The 20926-nt window shown below is 33.1% G+C and overlaps 4 protein-coding genes and 1 pseudogene across 5 annotated transcripts in view; 2 read left to right on the forward strand and 3 right to left on the reverse strand.

The window, feature by feature from the left end:
* The window catches only part of LOC145936913 (uncharacterized), a 111775-nt gene extending 105822 nt beyond the window's left edge, over positions 1-5953 (reverse strand). The window contains exon 1 of the mRNA XM_083039587.1: positions 5820-5953. The gene's annotated coding sequence lies outside the window, so the exon portion shown is untranslated. The remainder of the gene's footprint in view (positions 1-5819) is intronic.
* Borcs5 (BLOC-1 related complex subunit 5) lies at positions 3222-5789 on the forward strand. 2 transcript variants are annotated; one of them, XM_083039630.1, is made up of 3 exons: positions 3222-3649; positions 3733-4226; positions 5073-5789. In XM_083039630.1, the coding sequence occupies exons 2-3, from the start codon at positions 3913-3915 to the stop codon at positions 5578-5580; spliced, it is 822 nt and encodes a 273-aa protein (XP_082895756.1). In that variant the 5' UTR covers positions 3222-3649; positions 3733-3912; the 3' UTR covers positions 5581-5789. The 2 variants fall into 2 exon arrangements, with proteins under 2 accessions (XP_082895756.1, XP_082895746.1); XM_083039620.1 differs by having other exon boundaries at positions 3222-3381.
* Positions 5772-6522, reverse strand: LOC145936948 (uncharacterized; annotated as a pseudogene).
* On the reverse strand, positions 5772-7697 carry LOC145936932 (coiled-coil domain-containing protein 137-like). Its single transcript, XM_083039607.1, has 2 exons — positions 7526-7697; positions 5772-7335 (listed from the first exon to the last, which is right to left on the reverse strand). The coding sequence occupies exons 1-2, from the start codon at positions 7600-7602 to the stop codon at positions 6522-6524; spliced, it is 891 nt and encodes a 296-aa protein (XP_082895733.1). The 5' UTR covers positions 7603-7697; the 3' UTR covers positions 5772-6521.
* Positions 7698-9555: 1858 nt separating this feature from the next.
* LOC145936958 (WD repeat-containing protein 44) lies at positions 9556-20512 on the forward strand. The gene is made up of 6 exons (XM_083039654.1): positions 9556-10123; positions 11591-11771; positions 12034-12669; positions 12770-12904; positions 14007-14294; positions 14399-20512. The coding sequence occupies exons 1-6, from the start codon at positions 10032-10034 to the stop codon at positions 16127-16129; spliced, it is 3063 nt and encodes a 1020-aa protein (XP_082895780.1). The 5' UTR covers positions 9556-10031; the 3' UTR covers positions 16130-20512.
* Positions 20513-20926: the final 414 nt, after the last annotated feature.

Consider the following 20926-nt stretch of genomic DNA (forward strand, 5'->3'; position numbering starts at 1 on the left):
TAAAGAAATTCTGCTAAACGGACCGAGCACCTAATTTGGCGTTTAGAGATATCTCAAAATAATAATAAATAAGGAATATTTTTACGCCAATAACTTTCCGGTACCTAATTTTTTAATGCCACTTTATTCTTGTACGGCGGTCGCCGCGACCGAAGTTTAAGTTCGAAAATTCTGCCAAACAGAACGAGCACCTAATTCAATGTTTAGATATCTTCAAATAATACTAAATAAGGAATATTTTCACACCAATAACTTTCGAGCACTTAATTTGTTAATACCACTTAACTCTTGTACGCGACCACCGCCGTACAAGAGTAAAGTGGTATTAAAAAATTAAGTGCTCGAAAGTTATTAACGTGAAAATATTCCTTATTTAATATTATTTAAAGATATTTAAACGTTGAATTAGGTGCTCGTTTCGTTTGGCAGGATTTTCGACTTTTAACGTCGGTCGCGGCAGCCGCCGTACAAGAGTAAAGTGGCATTAAAAAATTAGGTACCGGAAAGTTATTGGCGTGAAAATATTCCTTAATTAATATTATTTGAAGATATTTAAACACCGAATGAGGTGCTCGTTTCGTTTGGCAGGATTTTCGAACTTTAACGTCAGTCGCGGCGACCTTCGTACAAGAGTAAAGTAGCATTAAAAAATTAGGTACTGGAAAGTTATTGGCGTGAAAATATCTCCTATTTATTAATATTTTAAGATATCTAAACGCCGAATTAAGTGCTCGTTCCGTTTGGCAGAATTTCGAACTCTAACGTCGCGGTGACCACTGTTAAAGTTCGAAATTCTGCCAAACGGAACGAGCACTTAATTTGGCGTTTAGATATCTTAAAATAATATTAAATAAGGAATATTTTCACGTTAATAACTTTCGAGCACTTAATTTTTTAATACCACTTTACTCTTGTACGACGGTGGTCGCGTACAAGAGTTAAGTGGTATTAAAAAATTAAGTGCTCGAAAGTTATTGGTGTGAAAATATTCCTTATTTAGTATTATTTGAAGATATCTAAACGTTGAATTAGGTGCTCGTTCCGTTTGGCAGAATTTTCGAACTTAAACTTCGGCGCGGCGACCGCCGTACAAAAGTAAAGTGGTAGAAAAGAATTTATTTTTGGAAATTTCTTAACGGATTTTGAGAGCACTTAAGTAGCACCTAATTATTATGTACTAGTCCTTTTTTTAATTATTTTATTTATATATTTTTTTATATGGGAGGGGCCAGCTTAATGTTAAGTCAGCCCCCCCCCCCCCCAATATAAAGGCTGGATTAGAGAGGCCGTAAATTTACGGTTACGGAAAAAGTTTACGGCCCCTATAATCCAGCCTTAAATTTAATTTTCTGCCAAACGGTTCGAGCACCTAATTTAGGACTTCGGCACCTAATTAGCACTTAATTAGCACTTAATTTTAATCTAGATAAAAATTTATTTTTCGCTGGTGGGGGGGGGCTAACTTAATGGTGGTGCGTTGCACGCGGCCCCGCGGTTTGACCGGCCCCGCGCTAAGTGTTTATTATTTTTAAATATATAATATAAAATAGTTTAGATTAACATTAATCTCATTTGAAACTAAATTAATATCTTTATAAAGGCCATTGCACGTACAAAAATTTTAGTCGTAGTAATCGTAAGGCCGTAAGCAAATCGTCCAATCACAGTCAAGCATTCTTATTACGATAATTCTTCTCTATGGCCGGTATTCATAGTCCGTTCTTATTTCAAGACCGTCTTAAGTAATGTCTTAAGATGCAAATACGGCTCTGTGATTGGTTAATCACATCTTAAGATTGTACTTAAGACAGTCTTAAATATAAGAACCGACTATGAATACCGGCCTATGATTGGACAATTTGCTTACGGCTTTACGATTACGACTAAAATTTTTGTACGTGCAATGGCCTTTAAAGCTACGCCAATTATGAATAAGCTTAACCTGAGCGTTCAATAAACGCATCTCATGATACAAGCTGATTGAACTCTCCCTAATCTCTACTTCGTTCATACGATGCAAGATGGCAGAATTATCGCATACCGTGTGGGGGTATTTTGGATGTTTACGAAGGATCCCACTATTATCAACTCGGTGACGTGTAAAGCCCCTTGCACAATGCTAAAGCCCCTTGCACAATGCTAAAGCCCCTTGCACAATGCTAGGCGATAGCGATAGGAATAGCGATAGCGATAGAATAGTACCTTTTCTCTATTCCTATTGGTGAATATTTTTTATGCCACCAATAAGAACAGAGGTTAAGGGGATCCTAGTCGGATCCTAAAGTTAGTTCTGTCGGTACGGCAGAACCAACTTTATTATTTTGGGATATCTTTTTATTGACTATACAGATCAATAAATCCTTTTCCACGATTAAAGTACTTATAAAAACGGACCGCGTTAGCTATAATTCCATATATAAATCATATAAAAATCAAAAATTACAGTTTTGTTATCGGCTTCTTTCATGTCAGCTCGTAACAATACGTATTTAATAAAAATAGTTCTGCAGTTTATCTGTGCATAAAATATAGTATACGCGATAGGGTTAACATGAAGAAATATTAGTAAACAATAAAAAGTGAGATTGCAAGTCTAATAAAAAAGTTAAATATTAAAAACATTTTCACGCACATGTGTGCATACGTGCATATGTTGGATATGTGTGGTGCTAACCTATCGTGTGTATATGTGTATACGTGTATATGTTTGGATATGTGTGGTGCTAACCTATCGGAGTTCGACCATCCGACTAGGATCCCCTTAAGCTGGGAACACAATGCTAAGCGATAGCGATAGGAATAGCGATAACGATAGAAAAATATCTATTCTCTGTTCTTATTGGTGGAATAAAAAATATTTACCAATAGGAACAGAGGTTATATATTATTCTATCGCTATCGCTATTCCTATCGCTATCGCTTAGCATTGTGTTCCCAGCTTAAGACGCAAATAATGAACCACTGTTTTATCGAGTTAATTAATTTATTAATTGCACAAAGACTTGAGCTCCCGGCTATTAGGTAACGTACATGACGACTCAAAGAAGAGAGAAGAATAATGCGCGGGAGAATACCGACAAGGAGGATACGCATGAAAAACGATAAGAACGCCTATTGGCTATAACTAAAACTTGTCCAGAGTGTGGCGCTAACTTGTGGAGTTGCATCTCCACAACCGATTTTTTTGAATGAGTTCTTCACTATATTTTTATATAATTAATGATTGACAGAAATTGACAGGAAAGTCAGCAGACGAATCGAATATGAAGTATCAGATAAATATGTATTCTGAAATAATCCAAGCACACACAAATAAATGAAATACTTATATAAACAACATATGTGTATATATAAAAAATAAATAAAATATAAAATAAAAAGGTGAAAATATTAAACGGCGAAATAAATATGTAAAATAAAATACTAGACATATATTCTCTACACATTATACAATAATGTGTGTTCGCAATAATAATCTCCTAGTGTAATAAATTTTGATTGTGTTAAGTAATTTTATAGAACTGGCAGTACTGTCAACAAAAAAGTTTTAATTGATACAATCAGTGACATGTTATAATAAAATATAAAGAATAATAAATAGCATCAACAAGCATTTCGTTTCGCAAGTATTAAAAATCTTGCGAAAATAGTGAGGATATACTATAAAATATATGATATATATCGGAATATATATTGATACTTTGCTGAAATATGATTTTATACTTTTTCTAGTTCTCGTGGTTCGACAGATTCCATCAAAACTCGCAAAGCTCATTGTACGATTCAATGATTCAAGCAGATGATTAAGGATATTAATATGAAATATATTAAATATACTTTGATTTGACTGAAGCAATTTTGTAATAGACACTTCTAGTTTCTTGATTTTGGTAAATTGCAAGAAACCTTAAAATGGGATCCGAACAAAGCTCTCAAAGTGGTAATCAGGGTACTAACAGCGGAAGAGTGAGGACCAATCAGCTTAGACGGGGCAAAAGTGTTCCAAATCGCGAAAGAATGCCGGAAGATACTCCACCGAGATGCACCAGTCCTGGCGCCAGTATTTGTTCCGATTCCGATCTTCCATATATCTCTTATACAGTGAATCGACCTATCGGAGATTCACCAAAGATGACTAACAAGCAGTCACAGCTTTACAGAGGAAAGACTATCGGAGTTGGGGAGATCTCGAGACGAAAAAATAGCCTGGGCACCATAAATCACAGGTATATCAAGTCAGTTATGAAACGTCAGTTTGCGGCAACTCTACTAATTTTGATAAAATATATAATTACAAAAAAAAAATAAATTCAGACATGAAAATAGCTAATAAGAGCCAAGCACAAATTTAGGTGCAACAAAATTATTTTCCTCTATACTTATTTTGAATGTTTGATTCATCCTTAGAACTATCAACATATTAGGTCCAAAGGAAGAACCGAAATGTTCAAAATAAGTATAGAGGAATTCAAAAATAATTTTGTTGCCCCTAATATATGTGCCTGATTCTTACTAACTTTTTTTTTATCTGAATTTGTATTTATATATTAGAGCCTTTTCAATTTATTATTTAAAAAAAAAATAAATAATACTTTTGCACATCTTGCCAAAATGATACTCTCAGAATTTTATTTTTCTCATGCTATCGTAAAAAATTATGTCTCTTTAACATGTGTGCTAACATAATATGTAATACTTTATCACTAGATATTTATGTATTTTATCACAAAATCAAAATTTTAGGAATACTATATTTTATATACATCAACCTGCAACAAAAATATGGAACAAATACATAAAAGTAATTCACTTTTTTTACAGTAAATGTTCAAAAATTCCTCGATTAACTTTAATACAAAGGTGACAAACTGAAAAGTCACAAACTCATATCTCATATCATGTAGTATTAAAACTAAACATTGTAGAAAAAATTAGTATTAACAAAAAATATTTATTTTGAAGTCTTCTTTCTTCCTTCAAAGTTTGTCGGTTTAATTTTTTAACACCCTGTATATCATTTTAACGATTGCTCTCTTTAACGTTTGCTCTCTTTTTTTCTATTCCTCTATCAGACATACAAAGACTAATGCATCAGATAACAAGATTCATAATATTGTGGTGGTGAAGCCAGCTCAAGCAGATCCTACAGCAGACAAGGATCCTGATTTAGTGAAACTGCAGACTATCCCGATGTTTCTGCCGATTATGCGCGGCACGTTGAACCTACCGCCGGGTGTGCGCGATCCAGAAGTCCTGGAGAGACTCGATCCTGTCGGCCTGTTCAACTTGTGCGCGCGTTATCAACATCATCTTAATGCGAACGCACAGACGATAGCTGTGGAGCAACTTGCTCTGTGCACTAATATAGAAACGGAATTCGCCAAGACGCTGAATTTCGCTGTTGATCGGCAGAAGAGATTCGCCAGATTCGCCGAGCAGCTGAACAAAGTGCACGAACTCAGCCGCCAACTCACCAGATGCCACTCGCTTCTCAATCAAACTCTCGAGAGCTTCGAAACGCTCAACAATCTGTTGCCGATAGAAGAGAGACTCGAACCTTTTGTCTGGACTACGGGTTAAATCGGGATCCAAATGTTGAGCCAACTGATAATCATTATTCATTCATGCGTTTTTCTAGCAAAGAAAACCATTGTAATCCTCTAACTTGAAAAAAAAATTACAAGTTAAACATTGTAAGAATTTTAACTTCTAGTCTCTACATGCCATGGAAAAGATAAGAAAATCAAATTAATAAAAAGAAAACAAATACATTCTTTATTGAAATGCAATTTATTGTCTTTATAAAATTTTGAACATACCCCTAGCAGCTTCTGTTAGCCAATCGCTGGGATTTCAGCTGTCTGTAGGCAGCAATAGCTTCGCTCTGTTGATTCTCCAGTTTTTTTTCTCTTTATCACAGGTAAGTTCTTTCTCTTTGCAGATCACTTTGGAGATGGAAGAAGGTTTAAAATTTTCCAATAGCCAGTTCAGTAATAAATTCTTTGATTCTCTTCATTAATTTTCTTTGATATTCAAGTTTGGTGGTTCATAAAGGCAATCTTGTCTTGTTAACTCGTCGACGTTCTCTACTTTCTTTTCCTTTTTTAACTGTAACTTCAGCTTTTGTTTCCAACTCTTTGTCAAAGAGCCCTATGTCATCCTTCCTTTCCTCTATATGTTTTTGTGTTTAGTTCACATGTTCCTACATTGTCCTATTTATGTTTGCACTTTGTTAGACCCTGAACTTGATCAGTTTCAAAGTCCTCTTCAATCTGAACACTACACTTCTTCTCAAACGTAGTCTTCTTGAGAAAGACATGGGTGTCTTTGGAAATTCTGTGCAAAAATTGTTCACCAGAGTCAGCTAATTACTGCTCAAACACTGTACAGTTTTCTCTGGCTTTCAGATGCAAACTTAGTTAAACCTGTTGCTAGTCTATGCAGATGAGCTGGTTCTTCTTCTTACGCTTCCTTTTTAAAATACTATTATTAGATTTTACTTTTATTAGTCTAAACATACCCTAGCAGCTTTTATTAGCCAATCGTTGGGATTTCAGCTGTCTGTAGGCAACGATAGCTTCGCTCTGTTGCTTCTCCAATTTTCTTCTCTCTATCACAGGTAAGTTCTTTCTCTTTCCAGATCGATCGATTACTTTGGAGATAGAAGGTTTAGAATTTTCCAATAGCGAATTCAGTAATAAATTCTTCGGTTTTCTTTCTTCATTAATTTTCTTTGATTTGATATTCAACTTTGGTGGTTCGTGAACCACTTCGTTAAAGGCAACCTTGTCTCGCAAACTCTCAAATCCGTCAACATCTTCCATTTTCTTTTCCTTCTTCAACTGCAACTTCAGCTTTCGTTTCTCGCTCTTTGTCAAAGAGTCCTCGGTTGTTCCACTTTTCCTCTTGATGTTTTTGTGTTTAGCTCGCAACGTTTCTATATCATCTTTTTCGCGTTTGCACTTCGTTAAACCCTGAACTTGACCAGTTTGAGGGTCCCGCTCAATCTGAACACCATACTTCTTCTCAAACGCAGTCTCCTTGAGAAAGGCATGGGTCTCCTTAGAAACTCTGTGCAAAAATTGTTCACCAGATTCATTCGGTCGCTGCTGAAACACAGGTACAATTTTCTCCGGCTTTGCTTTCGGATGCAAACCTAATTTAAGCTGTTGCTGGCCTACACAGATGAGCTGATTCTTCTTTCTTCGCTTTCTTTTGAAAATGCTATTATTACTCGTCTTCGCAGCTTCCTTTAATTTGATCAGCCGCTCGAGACTCTTCGGAACCGCCTGCTCATCCGTGTCCTTCGGTGCCGCATTCGTGCGCGATTCTAACCTAAAAACCTCGCTTGCTGGTTAAGAATTATCATCTACAGGTGCACTCCGCTTGATGCTATTTTTGCTTCAGAGCATTCAATGAACCAATCAGAACGAAGAATCTTGCGGCTCGAACCGAAAATGCTGTCAAGCGGAGCACACCTTATATATATGTTATCGTTTAACCTTCAATTTTGTTGACAACTCACTCGGCTAAGCGTTTGGCACGTTGTTTTTCGGGATCCTTGACACCTCGGTGTCTCTTCGCCGGTATCTTGCGACCCATATTTGCGTTTTATCACTCTTCTCCGTAATCTTGTTGGCGTAAATATATATCAATCGACGAGCGTGGTATTTTCCAACGCATGCGCAATATAACGCAATAGTTTGTCAGAAACAACACGGTATAAATAGAGAGGAAACAGAGAAAAAAAGGAAGAGAGAATTAGATCCTGCGCACATGAGAAAATATTAGAAATAGAAATAAATATTGGGAGAGGCTCACTTACGCACAGTACAATTGCACACCGTGCTATTAGACACATAAAGTTGCGCACAGTTCTTTTGCCCACAGTTCTTTTGCGCACAGTTCTTTTGCCCACTGTTCTTTTGCGCACCGTGCTGGTAGGCACCCCTACCGGCGGGTGGGTGCGGGAGGGGGGGGGGGCGGATGCCCCCTTGCACCCCCCAGTGTGTGTGGTGTGTGTGTGTGTGTGTGTGTGGTGTGTGGTGTGGTGTGTGCGTGCGTGCGTGCGTGCGTGCGTGCGTGTGTGTGTGTGTGTGTGTGTGTGTGTGTGTGTGTGTGTGTGTGTGTGTGTGTGTGTGTGTGTGAATAGAGCATGTGTCGCGCATTTTCGTGTCCAATTGCACGGTGTGCAAACGAACGGTGCGCAAAAGAACTGTGCGCAAAAGAACTGTGCGCAAAAGAACTGTGCGCAAAAGAACTGTGGGCAAAAGAACTGTGCGCAACTTTATGTGTCTAATAGCACGGTGTGCAATTGCAACGTGTGCAATTGTACTGTGCGCAAATGAAGGCTTCTCTAAATATTTATTAGAAATAGAAATTTTTAGAAAATGTAAATAATATATAGAGAATACAAATATTAATTAATATAATAATAATGGAGCAACGATATGAGCATGAATATAATAAATAAAGACAACTATATTATAAAATTATATATATTATTCATAATTATTTTTTATTTTACAAAATACACTAATTTATAAAAAAAACATTCTCAAGAGTAATTTTTTTAAAATTATTTAATTTTGAACGTCTAAAAAGTATATTTTTTCTTCTTTGTAAATACTATATATTTCGTAATACATTTTTTTAAATTTAAATAAATAATATCTTTTGTAATGCAAAATTTTTTAAAATTTGAATAAATATATCTTATCTCATTAATAAACGTTGCTTTGGAGTCAAAAGATTTTCTTAAACTGCTTTTAATTAGAATAAATAATTTTTTCTAAAAGATTATATACACGCATATATATATATATTTTTGATATATCATATTCTGATATAGCAAAAAAAAATAATTTTTAAACTCTTTCAACAATTGAAAATAAATTATATCTACATTATTATCTCTTTGTAAATTTTAAAATAAAAGACTAGTTGTTGGTAATAAAATTTATTTTTTTAAATTTAATTTTTTTATTCTTTTTTATTTTATTGCATTACATTTATTGTCTCTATTTTTAATTTCTATATTTCTCTAATATTTAATCTGATAAATATACACATTAGGGGACTCATCTCCAATAACCTTGGCCTTGACATATATTGAAGGTCATCATCCTAAAGTAACATCCAAAAGATTTTAGTCGTCGCTTATTATTGTTTATTAAAAAGTTATTAACAATTAAATTGTACGATACGAATAACAATTTAAGCATTAATAATCCGAAGAAACTCCATCCCTTCTTCTACATATATCCTTCTTTTCATTAAGAAACGAACCACACCCAAAAATTTAATTTTTATTCAAAAATAGAAATTGATTTGGGTTAGGGTTAGGTTAGAATTTTTCGGATTTACTTAAATATTAAATATACAATTAGTATAAAATTTATACTCGAAAAAGTTCGGATTATTGTATTTAATGCTTGTTCTTGTCGTACAATTTTAATTATCAATAACATTTTATTATAATGGAATGAACAACAGCTGAAAAACTTTGCATATGTTATCACCAATCATTATGTCATTATGACCTTAACAGCTTACGTCAAGGTCAAGGTAATAATAGGTAAGTCTCCAAATGTGTATATTTATTTTTAATATATATTTATTCCCAATTTTCCTAATATTTTTTCTATTATTCTACTTTTCTATTGCGCAGGCCCTTATACCGAGGTTACCCTAATTTGCCCTAAATCTGCCCTAAATCTGCCCTAACCTCCCCTTCTTCTCGTCGCGGAGAAGACTCCTATCTATGTACATTATACATGTCCGTGGTGAACAGAGTTCACTGGTGACTGATTGGTGCATGCTGTTTTGCGGGCACTCGCGAACGTTTGTCAGGTCCCCTATTAAACGTGCTCGTAATCGTTCCTACAAGTCCGAAATATGATTCTATATAGTTTGCATTCGCGTAATAGTTTTTCCTCGGCATCCGTCATCCAGCTCGCCAGCCAGCGACGTGCGTGACGTGCGAAACGTTCAGCGAAACCGATGCGAGGAGGAGGGTGTCCTCCTCGCGGATGATCATCCACTGCGAATCGACGATGTCGGGCAGCAGCGATTCCGAGGAGTTCTTCGACGCGGAGGACGATTCGCTTCATCGTGCGTCACGGTAATTTTCGTTGATTGCGCTGTTGATCGTATCACGAGATGCAAATGAACGGTGCATGTATGTAAAATCTTGCGTATCATGTATAGCTAATTCATCGTATTTGCGTTTCGTGATTTATATTGTCCTTCTAACCGTGCTTATCCATAACGATAATAAGTCACAATTTCTTTATTTTTTATAATACAAAATTCATTTTTTTTCTATAATTTTATGATTTCAATTTTATATAATTTAATAATTATATATTATAATATAATATCGTAATAATAATATATTTATGTAATTTATATAAATTTATATAGGAGAAAGTATGCTAAATCACAACCTCTACTTATACTCTACTGTATTTCTTAAACAGAGTTAAAATATTTTAAGGTGTGAACACATTGTTGTATCGCAGCTAGCCTCACTCGAATGCTGTAATGTTTGTTTCCTTCTCAAGCGATCCATTGATGAGTGATGTTTATAAATTTATTTTGTGTGATTTTCATGTAATATTTGGCATCCCATGCCTAAGCTATCACATTGAGAAAGATGAGCAATTAAACTTATTATTAAAGCATTTTTTCATCTCATTTAATCCTGTATATGGAAGCGTTGAAAAATTGACAGAATATTTTTGTAAGATTATTTTTTTATTTTGACAAAGCAATGGAAGTTTGGTAAAATGTACAACTTTTTCCTGCATTGTACTGACACGATTTACTAAATTAATTTTTTATTTAGACATTAGTTCTTTCTTTATATTTAGATGGACGACTGAAGAAAATATCAAATTTTATAATTATATTGAGATAATACTTATTTATATATTTTTGTATGATACAAAAAGTATTTTTGTTAAATTTTTGAAGAGAATTTATGATTATAAATATGACATTCTTATAGATATGTTTTGTTGCAGACTGAGAACTTTTATCAAAAATAAAATTTCATTTTTGTTACAATTTAGCAAACTGGTATTGTAAATTGTACCAAATATTACTTTTTTTAATTTTTAATTTACAATATGAACAATGATAAATTGTGTTAATGTTTAGCATATATTGTTGACAAAGAATCATAGTTTCAAATGAATAAAAAAATTTTCTTTGATAGGTTTATTGCAATTTTAATATTTACCTTAGGGGGTACAATTTAGTATACTTTCCCTTAATTGATATATTAAAAATATGTACAAATTCGTTAAAATCTGAATAATTTGTTAATAATTATAGTTTGCTAATAAATATAGTTTTTGTAATCAACTATAATACACATAACATTGTCGAAATATTTATAAATCTGTACCTTTATGTATTTATATATATTATTCTCATTGTAGATGTAATTAAACTTTAGTTATATGAATTTTTTGTAAGATAAAGATAAAATAGTTTTAGTTTATGTAAAATATATAATTAGGTATTCATATCTGAATAAAACATATATAACATATAATTAATTTTGATAAATTTATGTTTTTAGAAAAATTAAACAACATGAGTGCGCCTCCAGTCCACCAACCAATGTCAAACTTCAAGCTGATAAAACGTTAGAAGTTTGCAAACAAGTCGATGACAATGTTTTTGTGAAACCTGCTATACCTAAATCAGCCATTGAGCTAAAAAGTGCATCTATTGATTGTGAGCAAAATAAAGATAAACTTGTAAGTATATTATAAACTTATACGTATACAATAAGTATATATATAACATATATATGTTACATACATATACAAGTACATAATTGTATACAAAAAAATATCGTGTAGCTCAAAGTTTTCAAAAATATGAGAAACAAAAATTACATTAATACTTTTTAAAGTTGCATTTTATATACCATTATAAGGTTTTATCTATCTTTAGCCTGTATCTAAAACACTTCTAAAGAAAAAAAACAAACTTAATTTAATATATAAAATATTTTAGGTCGAAAATGGTGCAGAATCAACTACGGATAAAACTGTGGGAAGGAAGAGGTTTCGCGACCTTCGGCAACGTATGCAAACAGAAGACGACGATATTCCGATTAACAATTCTCCTCCAGATAGTCAGACATCTTCCATCGAGGGTGTTTATCCTACCCCTTCGAAAACGACCCATCCATTTAGAATCATAGAACATGACACTCTCAGTTTACAAAGTATGACTTCTTTAGGACGAGTAGGTCGAATTCTGGCAGGTGTCACAGATAATACTTCCGGTGTACTTGTACCTGGTATATCCCAGTGCCCTCCTGCCGCCCTTAGCCGCGAAACTCAAATGTCCTCCGTTCCTAGTATCCCAAACAAAGATGAGGACACAACCTCTGGTAAGGTTTCCCAATCTTCCAGCGTCCTTACGTTATCAGGGGATATCCTACAGGAATCCTCTATTAACGGTAGATCCAATTATGCTTCTCACTCGCAAGGTGACAAGGCTGTTATGCTTCAAGAACCTGATGTCATTGCGAGTACAAAGAATAACGGAAAACTGGCAGAAGATGTTGCGAATTCTGGTGTACCCGTTGCTCCACCACGTCGTAAAAAGAAAACAAAGGCTCATCCATCACCTACTGATGTAGCTGTAAGATTTCTTACGATTATGTTGCTTTAATGCGGGTTAACAATTGATTAACAATTAAAGAAATTCAATTTATTCGATGGCTAAGTATAATTAATTTCAGCCTGCTGTGGAAAAGCTTGTACCCGCATCGCCGCTTCCAAGTCCAGCTAGCACTATAGAATCGATTACTAGAGAATTTGAGCACTCTCTTGATATACGATCCGCGACAAAAGGACAGTATGTAGTTAAACCGCAGGTAAATACTCTGTTTGCAAATAATCTTTAATATAATTTCTTACATAATAATTCATTCTATTCTTTATTTATATATACATATAATTATATTTATTTATTATAATTTATTATAATATTAATTATAATTTATATACCATATTTTATAATCAATTTTATATTATAGTATTATACAGGGTGTCCCAAAAGTCCTGCAACAGTTAAATATCTCGAAAACAAAGGGTTTTTGAGAAAAATGTTTCAAATAAAAGTTATAGGGCTTTAAGTGGCGCATTAAGTAGTAATATTAGTGTAACTATAAATAGCATTGTTAAACCCACGTAAAATTCACTTTGAAATTTTGAAATGGAAATACCTATTTTTGATTACATATTTATGTAAGCTATCTTAAAAACTTTTCAAAACACTATAATAAAGTTTTTTCCATTAAGTATTTCTCGAGTTATGAGACTTGAAAGATACAGTATTTTGACATAGAATACAAAATATCTTGTAAAACATTTGTGGTAATTATACTAATATAATACTACTAATATTATACTTTTATGCACAAAATAATGAAATCAATCACTTGGTGTAAAGAAAACGCATAATTGTTTTTAAGAAAAAATATGTTGCAAATTGTATACATTTTCTTAAAAATAACTATGCGTTTTCTTTACACCAATTAATTTGTCTAATTATTTTATGCATAAAAAAGTATTAAGGTAAGATTATCAAAAACTAAATATTTTACAAGATATTTTGTATTTTATATAAAAAAATATTGTAAACTTAAAGCATTATAATTTGAAAAGCACTGAATGAAAAAAAACTTTATTATGGTGTTTCGAGAAGCTCTCGAGATAAACTACAAGAATGTGCAATCAAAAATAGGGGTTTTCATTAAAAAATTTCAAAGTAAATTTTACATTGCCTTAACAATGCTATTTATAGTCACACTAATATTACTATTTAATGCACTTAAAGTTTTATAAATTTTATTTGAAACATATTTTTTCAAAAAACTTTTGTTTTCGAGATATTTCACTGTTGCAAGACTTTTGGGACACCCTGTATATATTATTAGGATGATTTTATAATTATAGTATTATATATATTATCAGGATGAGTATAAATTGAAAGCAGAAGGGCCATCTTCCGAGGAATTAAAAAGGGTAGAAAGAATGAAGGTAGAACTGCTTAGTCGATCGAGCGAAAAGTCCAGCAGTCCATTAGGATCAATGTCGAGCAACAGTATTGGCCGTTATTCTTTAGGTCCGCATAAGCTCTCGAGCATGAGTCCACAAAGTTCCAGAGAGAGGCGTAAATCCGCCGGTGATCAAGATATGGTCAAACAATTAAATATGTTTGTGAGGACTAGGACAGATTCCGGCAAGCGTCTTACCGATATGGTTAGTTAATTGTCATTGATAAACTATTTCAATATTATTTCAAGAATATTAATGAGATAAAATTTATATGTCAAGGTATATTCTTACATCTTTTTTTCTTGCAGGAAATTTTGGAACAAGTGCCTGTAACAAATTTAGATACAGGGGAACAGGTGCCATTAAGTATAGCAGAAGATAAATTACCACAGTGTATTAATCCTTTGTCGTTACACATTATGAGACTAACTAAGTCTAAATATATAAGCATTTCTAGTCTTGAGAAGGAGAAGGAGAGCGACGAGGAAAGCGTAGATAGTAAAATGTCTAGTATACCTCCGGACGAGGATGTGTCCGTGGCTAGAGTTCGCAAGCGGACGCAGAAGTTGAAGCGATTTTTGGGCTCCACCGTGAAGAAGACTATGAACAAGGCCAAATCCATCGCGCAAGAGGTATCGCACGCAAGACATAAGGAGGACGTTATGGACATAGTGGACGAGGTTTATCCCGGTGAGCAGCAATACATAAAGCTGAAGGCGTCGAACAGCCACAAGGGTCCGTACGAATTCAGTTGTCTGCAGCACGTTCAAGATCTTAGCGGAGAGCACGTAGGGCCTGTCTGGTGTATGAAGTTCTCCGCCTGCGGTCGATTGTTGGCCACCGCGGGACAAGATCGAGTTCTGAGAATCTGGGTCTTACGGGACGCATTCACGTATTTTCAGGATATGCGAACCAAGTATAACGCGGAGAAGGTCAGTCCTACTCCCTCGCAGGAATCGCTGGTCTCGCAGCAATCCATGGAAGATCCTAACATCGTGGCCAGCGCTTTCAGCGAGATCGAAGGAACGAAGAGTCCGTTCATGCCGAAGCCGTTTTGCACGTACACCGGCCATACCTCGGATCTGCTAGACGTCTCGTGGTCTAAAAACTACTTCGTCCTGTCCTCGTCGATGGATAAGACCGTTCGGCTCTGGCATATATCTCGCAAGGAGTGTCTATGCTGTTTTCAGCACATCGACTTCGTCACCGCCATAGTATTCCATCCGCGGGACGATCGATACTTTCTCTCGGGATCGTTGGACGGAAAATTACGTCTGTGGAATATCCCGGACAAGAAGGTCGCTGTCTGGAACGAGGTGGACGGGCAAACGAAGTTGATCACCGCGGCGAACTTTTGTCAGAACGGAAAATTCGCCGTCGTAGGCTCGTACGACGGTAGATGCATATTTTACAATACGGATCAATTGAAGTATCACACGCAGATACACGTGCGATCGACGAGGGGGAAGAATTCCACCGGTCGCAAGATCAGCGGGATCGAACCTATGCCGGGGGAAGACAAAATCTTGGTCACCTCGAACGACAGTCGTATTCGTCTGTACGATTTGAGAGACTTGAATCTATCTTGCAAGTACAAGGGGTACGTTAACATCAGCAGTCAGATTAAAGCGAGCTTCAGCCCGGACGGACAGTACATAGTCAGCGGTTCTGAGAATCAATGCATTTACATTTGGAAGACCCATCACGATTATTCCAAGTTTTCAAGCGTTCGCAGAGATCGAAATGATTTCTGGGAGGGTATAAAGGCGCACAATGCCGTGGTGACGTGCGCCGTGTTTGCACCGAATCCGGATAGTATTATTAAGCAGATCGAGGCGAGGGAACAATGCAAAGAGGATGCGAAAAGTGATCATGGTTCTAGCATAGGTGTAGTTCCCGTAGATCCTGTCGTTGAGCAACGCACCAAAGGCTGCGGTGGCCACGTCCTCGTGAGCGCCGATTTTAATGGATGTATCAAGGTTTTTTTAAACAAGACGAAACCTAAGCACAGCTCCCTACCGGCATCCGCACTCGCGTAATATAACGCGTTACATGAATTTGTGTATGATATAGTAAACAAAAATTTTGTGTGTGTATATGTTGTACGCGATGTGCTTATATCCGTGCGTAAACACTTTTTTGCCTCCTGTATATGCGAATTTTACTATGCACTTGTTTGAATTAAGAGTGGAAAACCATTGTAGAAACCGTAAAAATGTTTTTTTTTTAATGAATTTTTTTAAAAGAAAACTATACATGTAAATAAAATTCGGTTTGAATGAATTAAAAATTCTTTTATATTTACGTCAGCTCTGAAGGGTGCAAAAATGAATTTTTCGGGCTGATTATTCTTTCAAATATACATGAAAAGATATTTCGATGAAACAGCACTTTAGCACACACTCTTAAAATACCTCGAAAAGTATTCTTTTCCCTTTATAATCAATCAACAGCTGTAAAATGACTGTAATATGAGATCCAGTCTGTCTAGTTTTTGCACACGCGCAGTTATCCCGCTTGACACAGTCTGATATCACGATCGTTTTACGATTATTGATGACTGTCAAGGGAAAAGAATAGTTTTCGAGATATTTTAAAAGTGTGCTAAAGCCATCTGGAGTAGTGTTTCATCGAAATATCTTTTCATTTAAAAATGGCATCTAAGAATTTTCAGCGTGTGCTTTCTCGCCTCTGACGTCACAATTTAACATGGCCGCGGCGAGGACCCAGGAGTCCGAAGCTCATTCAAACTGAATTTCATTTACATGAATAATTTTCTTCAAAAAAATTCACAAAAAGACCCTTATTTTTCCGGCTTCTACAATAGTTTTTTCCCTTAAGGAAGGAACGCAGAGAATTGTATACAATAATTTTTTAAATGGCATTCTTATGTTAAGTACAAGCACTGTTTTAGCATTGTGTGAATATGTGTGTGTGTGTGTGTGTGTATGAGAAAGTAATAATTTTAAATAATTATATATACACATATACATTGCTGTTTGTGAAAATTGCAACACAGCTAATATCATTATTCCTTTATGATGTTGCAATTTTTACAAACAGCAGTATATATAGTAGCAGAAATATTTCCATCAATTATGCTAAAATGTTCAAGTTTTTAATAACAATTAATATGTTATTTCGGGGCACATAATATAAATCATAGATAAATAATTTTAACTGCATTTTATATCATGTCATGGTAAGATAAATTATTGGATCTTTTTATCTAAAAAAAAGTTTTTTTGCAGTTTAAAATTTTTTTTACCAAAATTACAATTTTTTTCTATCTTCTGCTTATATTACGATTTGACAGTGCTGGTCCCACTGTTACCATAATTATTATTCTATAAGAGATTTTATCAAAATTATGTCATAGAATGATAATGTAAGTTATTAAGAGAGAAATGTAACAAATATGGAAAGAATATTGTTCTTGTATAAATTATATATAATCGTTTCCATATATATGTACGATAAAAGCATAATAAAAACAAGGGCACCTTGGTGAAAACAAAGTATAAAAAAAATTAAGCAGACGATGGCGATATATTCAAATATCTCGTTTTATTGATTATATCGGACTTATATAGATTTTTATAAATTATTCGATTATTTATCAATAGTAAAGTGCTAAATAGGAATTGCTAATTTTTGCATATATCGAGTCAGATTTTACAAAATACCACTGATTTCTAAGTCGCGTTCTTCTAGAACATAATAGTTATAAGCTAGTATAACCCATCAAAGACAATATCAAAGATGTTTTGAAGCTAAAATACATCATGGTTACGTTTTTCTACGAATGTTCTACATATTATAGAAAATGTAACGTATTTTTATTGTACAGTTTTAGAATAATGTATATTAGGATGTGTTATAATTTGACATTGCGCTATGTACATATGCATCAATTTTCATAATGTGTGTACATATTTAGTTCACTTTGTATATTAGTATACAGAATTGTGTGAAAAAAATGGAATACAACTCACGAAAAGGAGAAATTATTCTTGTGCAAAAATAAGTTGAAAAAGTAGAATAAACAAATTGTTTCTACAAAACTTTGTTTTCAAAAACAGTGACTTTAAAATTTGGAAAATTGATAACATGTTTATTCGTGTTAAGCTACAACAAGCTCGAACAATCATGTAATATATTGTACATATTATCGAATTTGTCTCGATAATGACTATTAAAAAAGGTGCAACATTTTCTCTTTTTTATTTTTTATTGAAAAAAAAAATTTTTATATTTTATATTTTAAAAAAATGTTTTACATTTTTAGTTTTATTTTTGCACAAGAAATTACTTCTTTTTCAGCTATACATAGAGTTATTGAAACTATGTTTCCCGATCTATCTTGTATTTTACACACAAAAGATTGTCATATGCTCACGATACTCGCTATCTAGAGTTTAATGTTATATAGAATATACATTGAATTAATACAGATACGTTGTGCAAAACACGTACTCCACGTTCTGTCAATTATAAATATAATGGAAATTATTCTTAAGAATAAACATGTTCTGTGAGAGGGTAGTTCGATACTCTTTATTCAAGTTTTTATTACACACATTTATATTTTGCATCTAATTTTTGTTTATTATGTGTATTTTATAAAATAATTTTTAAAATGTGGGAAAAGATAAAGGATATGCAAATTGAGAATTACTATTACAATTGTAAAATCAAAATTGGAAGTCACAGTAATGAGCAGTACGAGTTTTGTCAGGTAATGTAAAATATATATGTTTACTTTTTAAATTGCAAAAGGCGCGCGTTTGCCGTAAAAAATTAACCCCTTATGTGTGTCTGTGTTATGTAAAAATGGTATAAATGTGATAATATATATGTATGTACGTATATACTATATGTAATATACATACAGGGCATACAAAGTGTTGAAACTCCTTAATTTTATGAAAATTACGCATTTTTGAACAAATGAGACAAAAAAAGTTGTAGTGGCGGACTCTTACCGGTTAAAATCCCACTTTGACCTTGGGTGACGTCGCCAAGGTTAAGACAAGGTCATCTTGAATTTTTTAAATGGAACCACCCTATTTTTTTATATAAATCAATTTCTCATAATATTCGGCATAAAAACTTATAAGGACGGCCAAAAATTGAATAGTTTACGAGATATTTTATACTTTAATTTGACATAATCACATAAACTATAAAACATGCATCTCATAAAATATTCATTTTTTGATGATCTTATCTCAATACTTTTACGCACAAAATAATGAGAGAAATCAATTGGTGTAAAAAAAAACAAATAGTTTTCAAGAAAAAGTATGTAAATTGTAATTATAGCAGCTAGGAATTTATATAAAATAATACGGTAGTTTTATATTTAAAAAATTTAAGGTAATCTTGTCTTGATCTTGGCACCCAATATTAAACTGCAGTAAGCTCAGTAAATAAATCTTTTTAAACCCTACAACTTTTGTCTGGAACATTTTTTTCGAAAATGCGCAGTTTTTGTAAAATTAAGGATTTCCAACACTTTTTGTACATATCCTGTATATATATTGCGTACATACAATGAATAGTTTTCGATTGAAACGCAATTACAAAGTTAAACTATATCGCGATTTTAATGTAAATACACATCATAGCAAGGATTGTAGGTATTTTGTGTAAATGCAATTGTAAATACAATAGTATATCAATATCGTTGTATTGCTATCGATGATAATGAAATTTCAAAGCCTCTCGGCTCAAAAAATTAAAAAAAATTCATTAAAAATTTACGAGAAGCTTAGAAAAGTTTATCAAAAGAGCGGGAAGCAGTGTGAAATACTATGAAGCAGCGAAAAAAAAGCGTAAGGAAATGTAAATTAGATGGAATAGAAAGATAATATAGATAAAACGAATGAAATAAATAAAAGAGATCTCTTAATAACTATATCTCGATTCGAATTTGAGTTCAAGTTAACAAGAGAAATTTTAAATTTATGTGTAAATAGTACTTCTCTAATATAGGTATAGGATTCCGGCTTAATTAATCGTCGATTAATTCAAATGGCAGGGTTTTTTAGAGCAAATGTTTTAATTATATAATTTGCCATTCTCCTAATCTAATCTTTCTTTTTACGTATCAAATAACAAAAAAATAACATAAGTTATTAATATTTTTATTCATTAATAAAATATTGCAGATATTATTTGATAAGTTAATCTCGGAATTTAAGATTTATAGTTTTTTTGTAGTAACTTGTAAAATTATTTTTAAAAAAACAAGAATATGTTTGAATTTTTTTGCATGATTTATCGGTATTTCATATAATTCGAATTTTATTAGTCGTTCTCTATAGCGATATTTTATTCGTTTTATAAGATAATTTAAGTTTTAAGTATGGATTTTATGAATTTTCGATTTTGTGGATACATCGGAGGATTAAAATTGTCGATGGAGAATTAAAAAATAGATTCAAATGTTTCATGTATTATAAAATAATACGCATCTTTGTTTTAAGATCAAAATTTCTGAATAAAGATTTTAAAAAAATAAAAAATACGGTTTAATAGAAATTTACATATTTTTTTAAACAATTCCTATATAAATCTTTTTATTACAGCGAAATATATATGTTGCTGAGATCAGCTGATTTCACTCGCGCAGGATTTGTTCACAAATTTTATAAAAAAAATAATCAAATATTCACGTTATATTCGTAATAAATTATTGTTATTATAAAAAAATGCATTATTATTATTATTATTATGCATTATTATATATTTGTGAAACTAAAATTAGAAAAAAATGGTATGTTTGAAAAAAGGAATAATAGAATTTTTTATAGAGAACCTCATATCTCATA

The sequence above is a fragment of the Prenolepis imparis genome, unplaced genomic scaffold (genome assembly GCF_030444845.1).
Source record: "Prenolepis imparis isolate NDT839.2.m4 unplaced genomic scaffold, iyPreImpa1.0 SCAF_1, whole genome shotgun sequence".
In the NCBI taxonomy this organism is placed as follows: domain Eukaryota; kingdom Metazoa; phylum Arthropoda; class Insecta; order Hymenoptera; family Formicidae; genus Prenolepis; species Prenolepis imparis.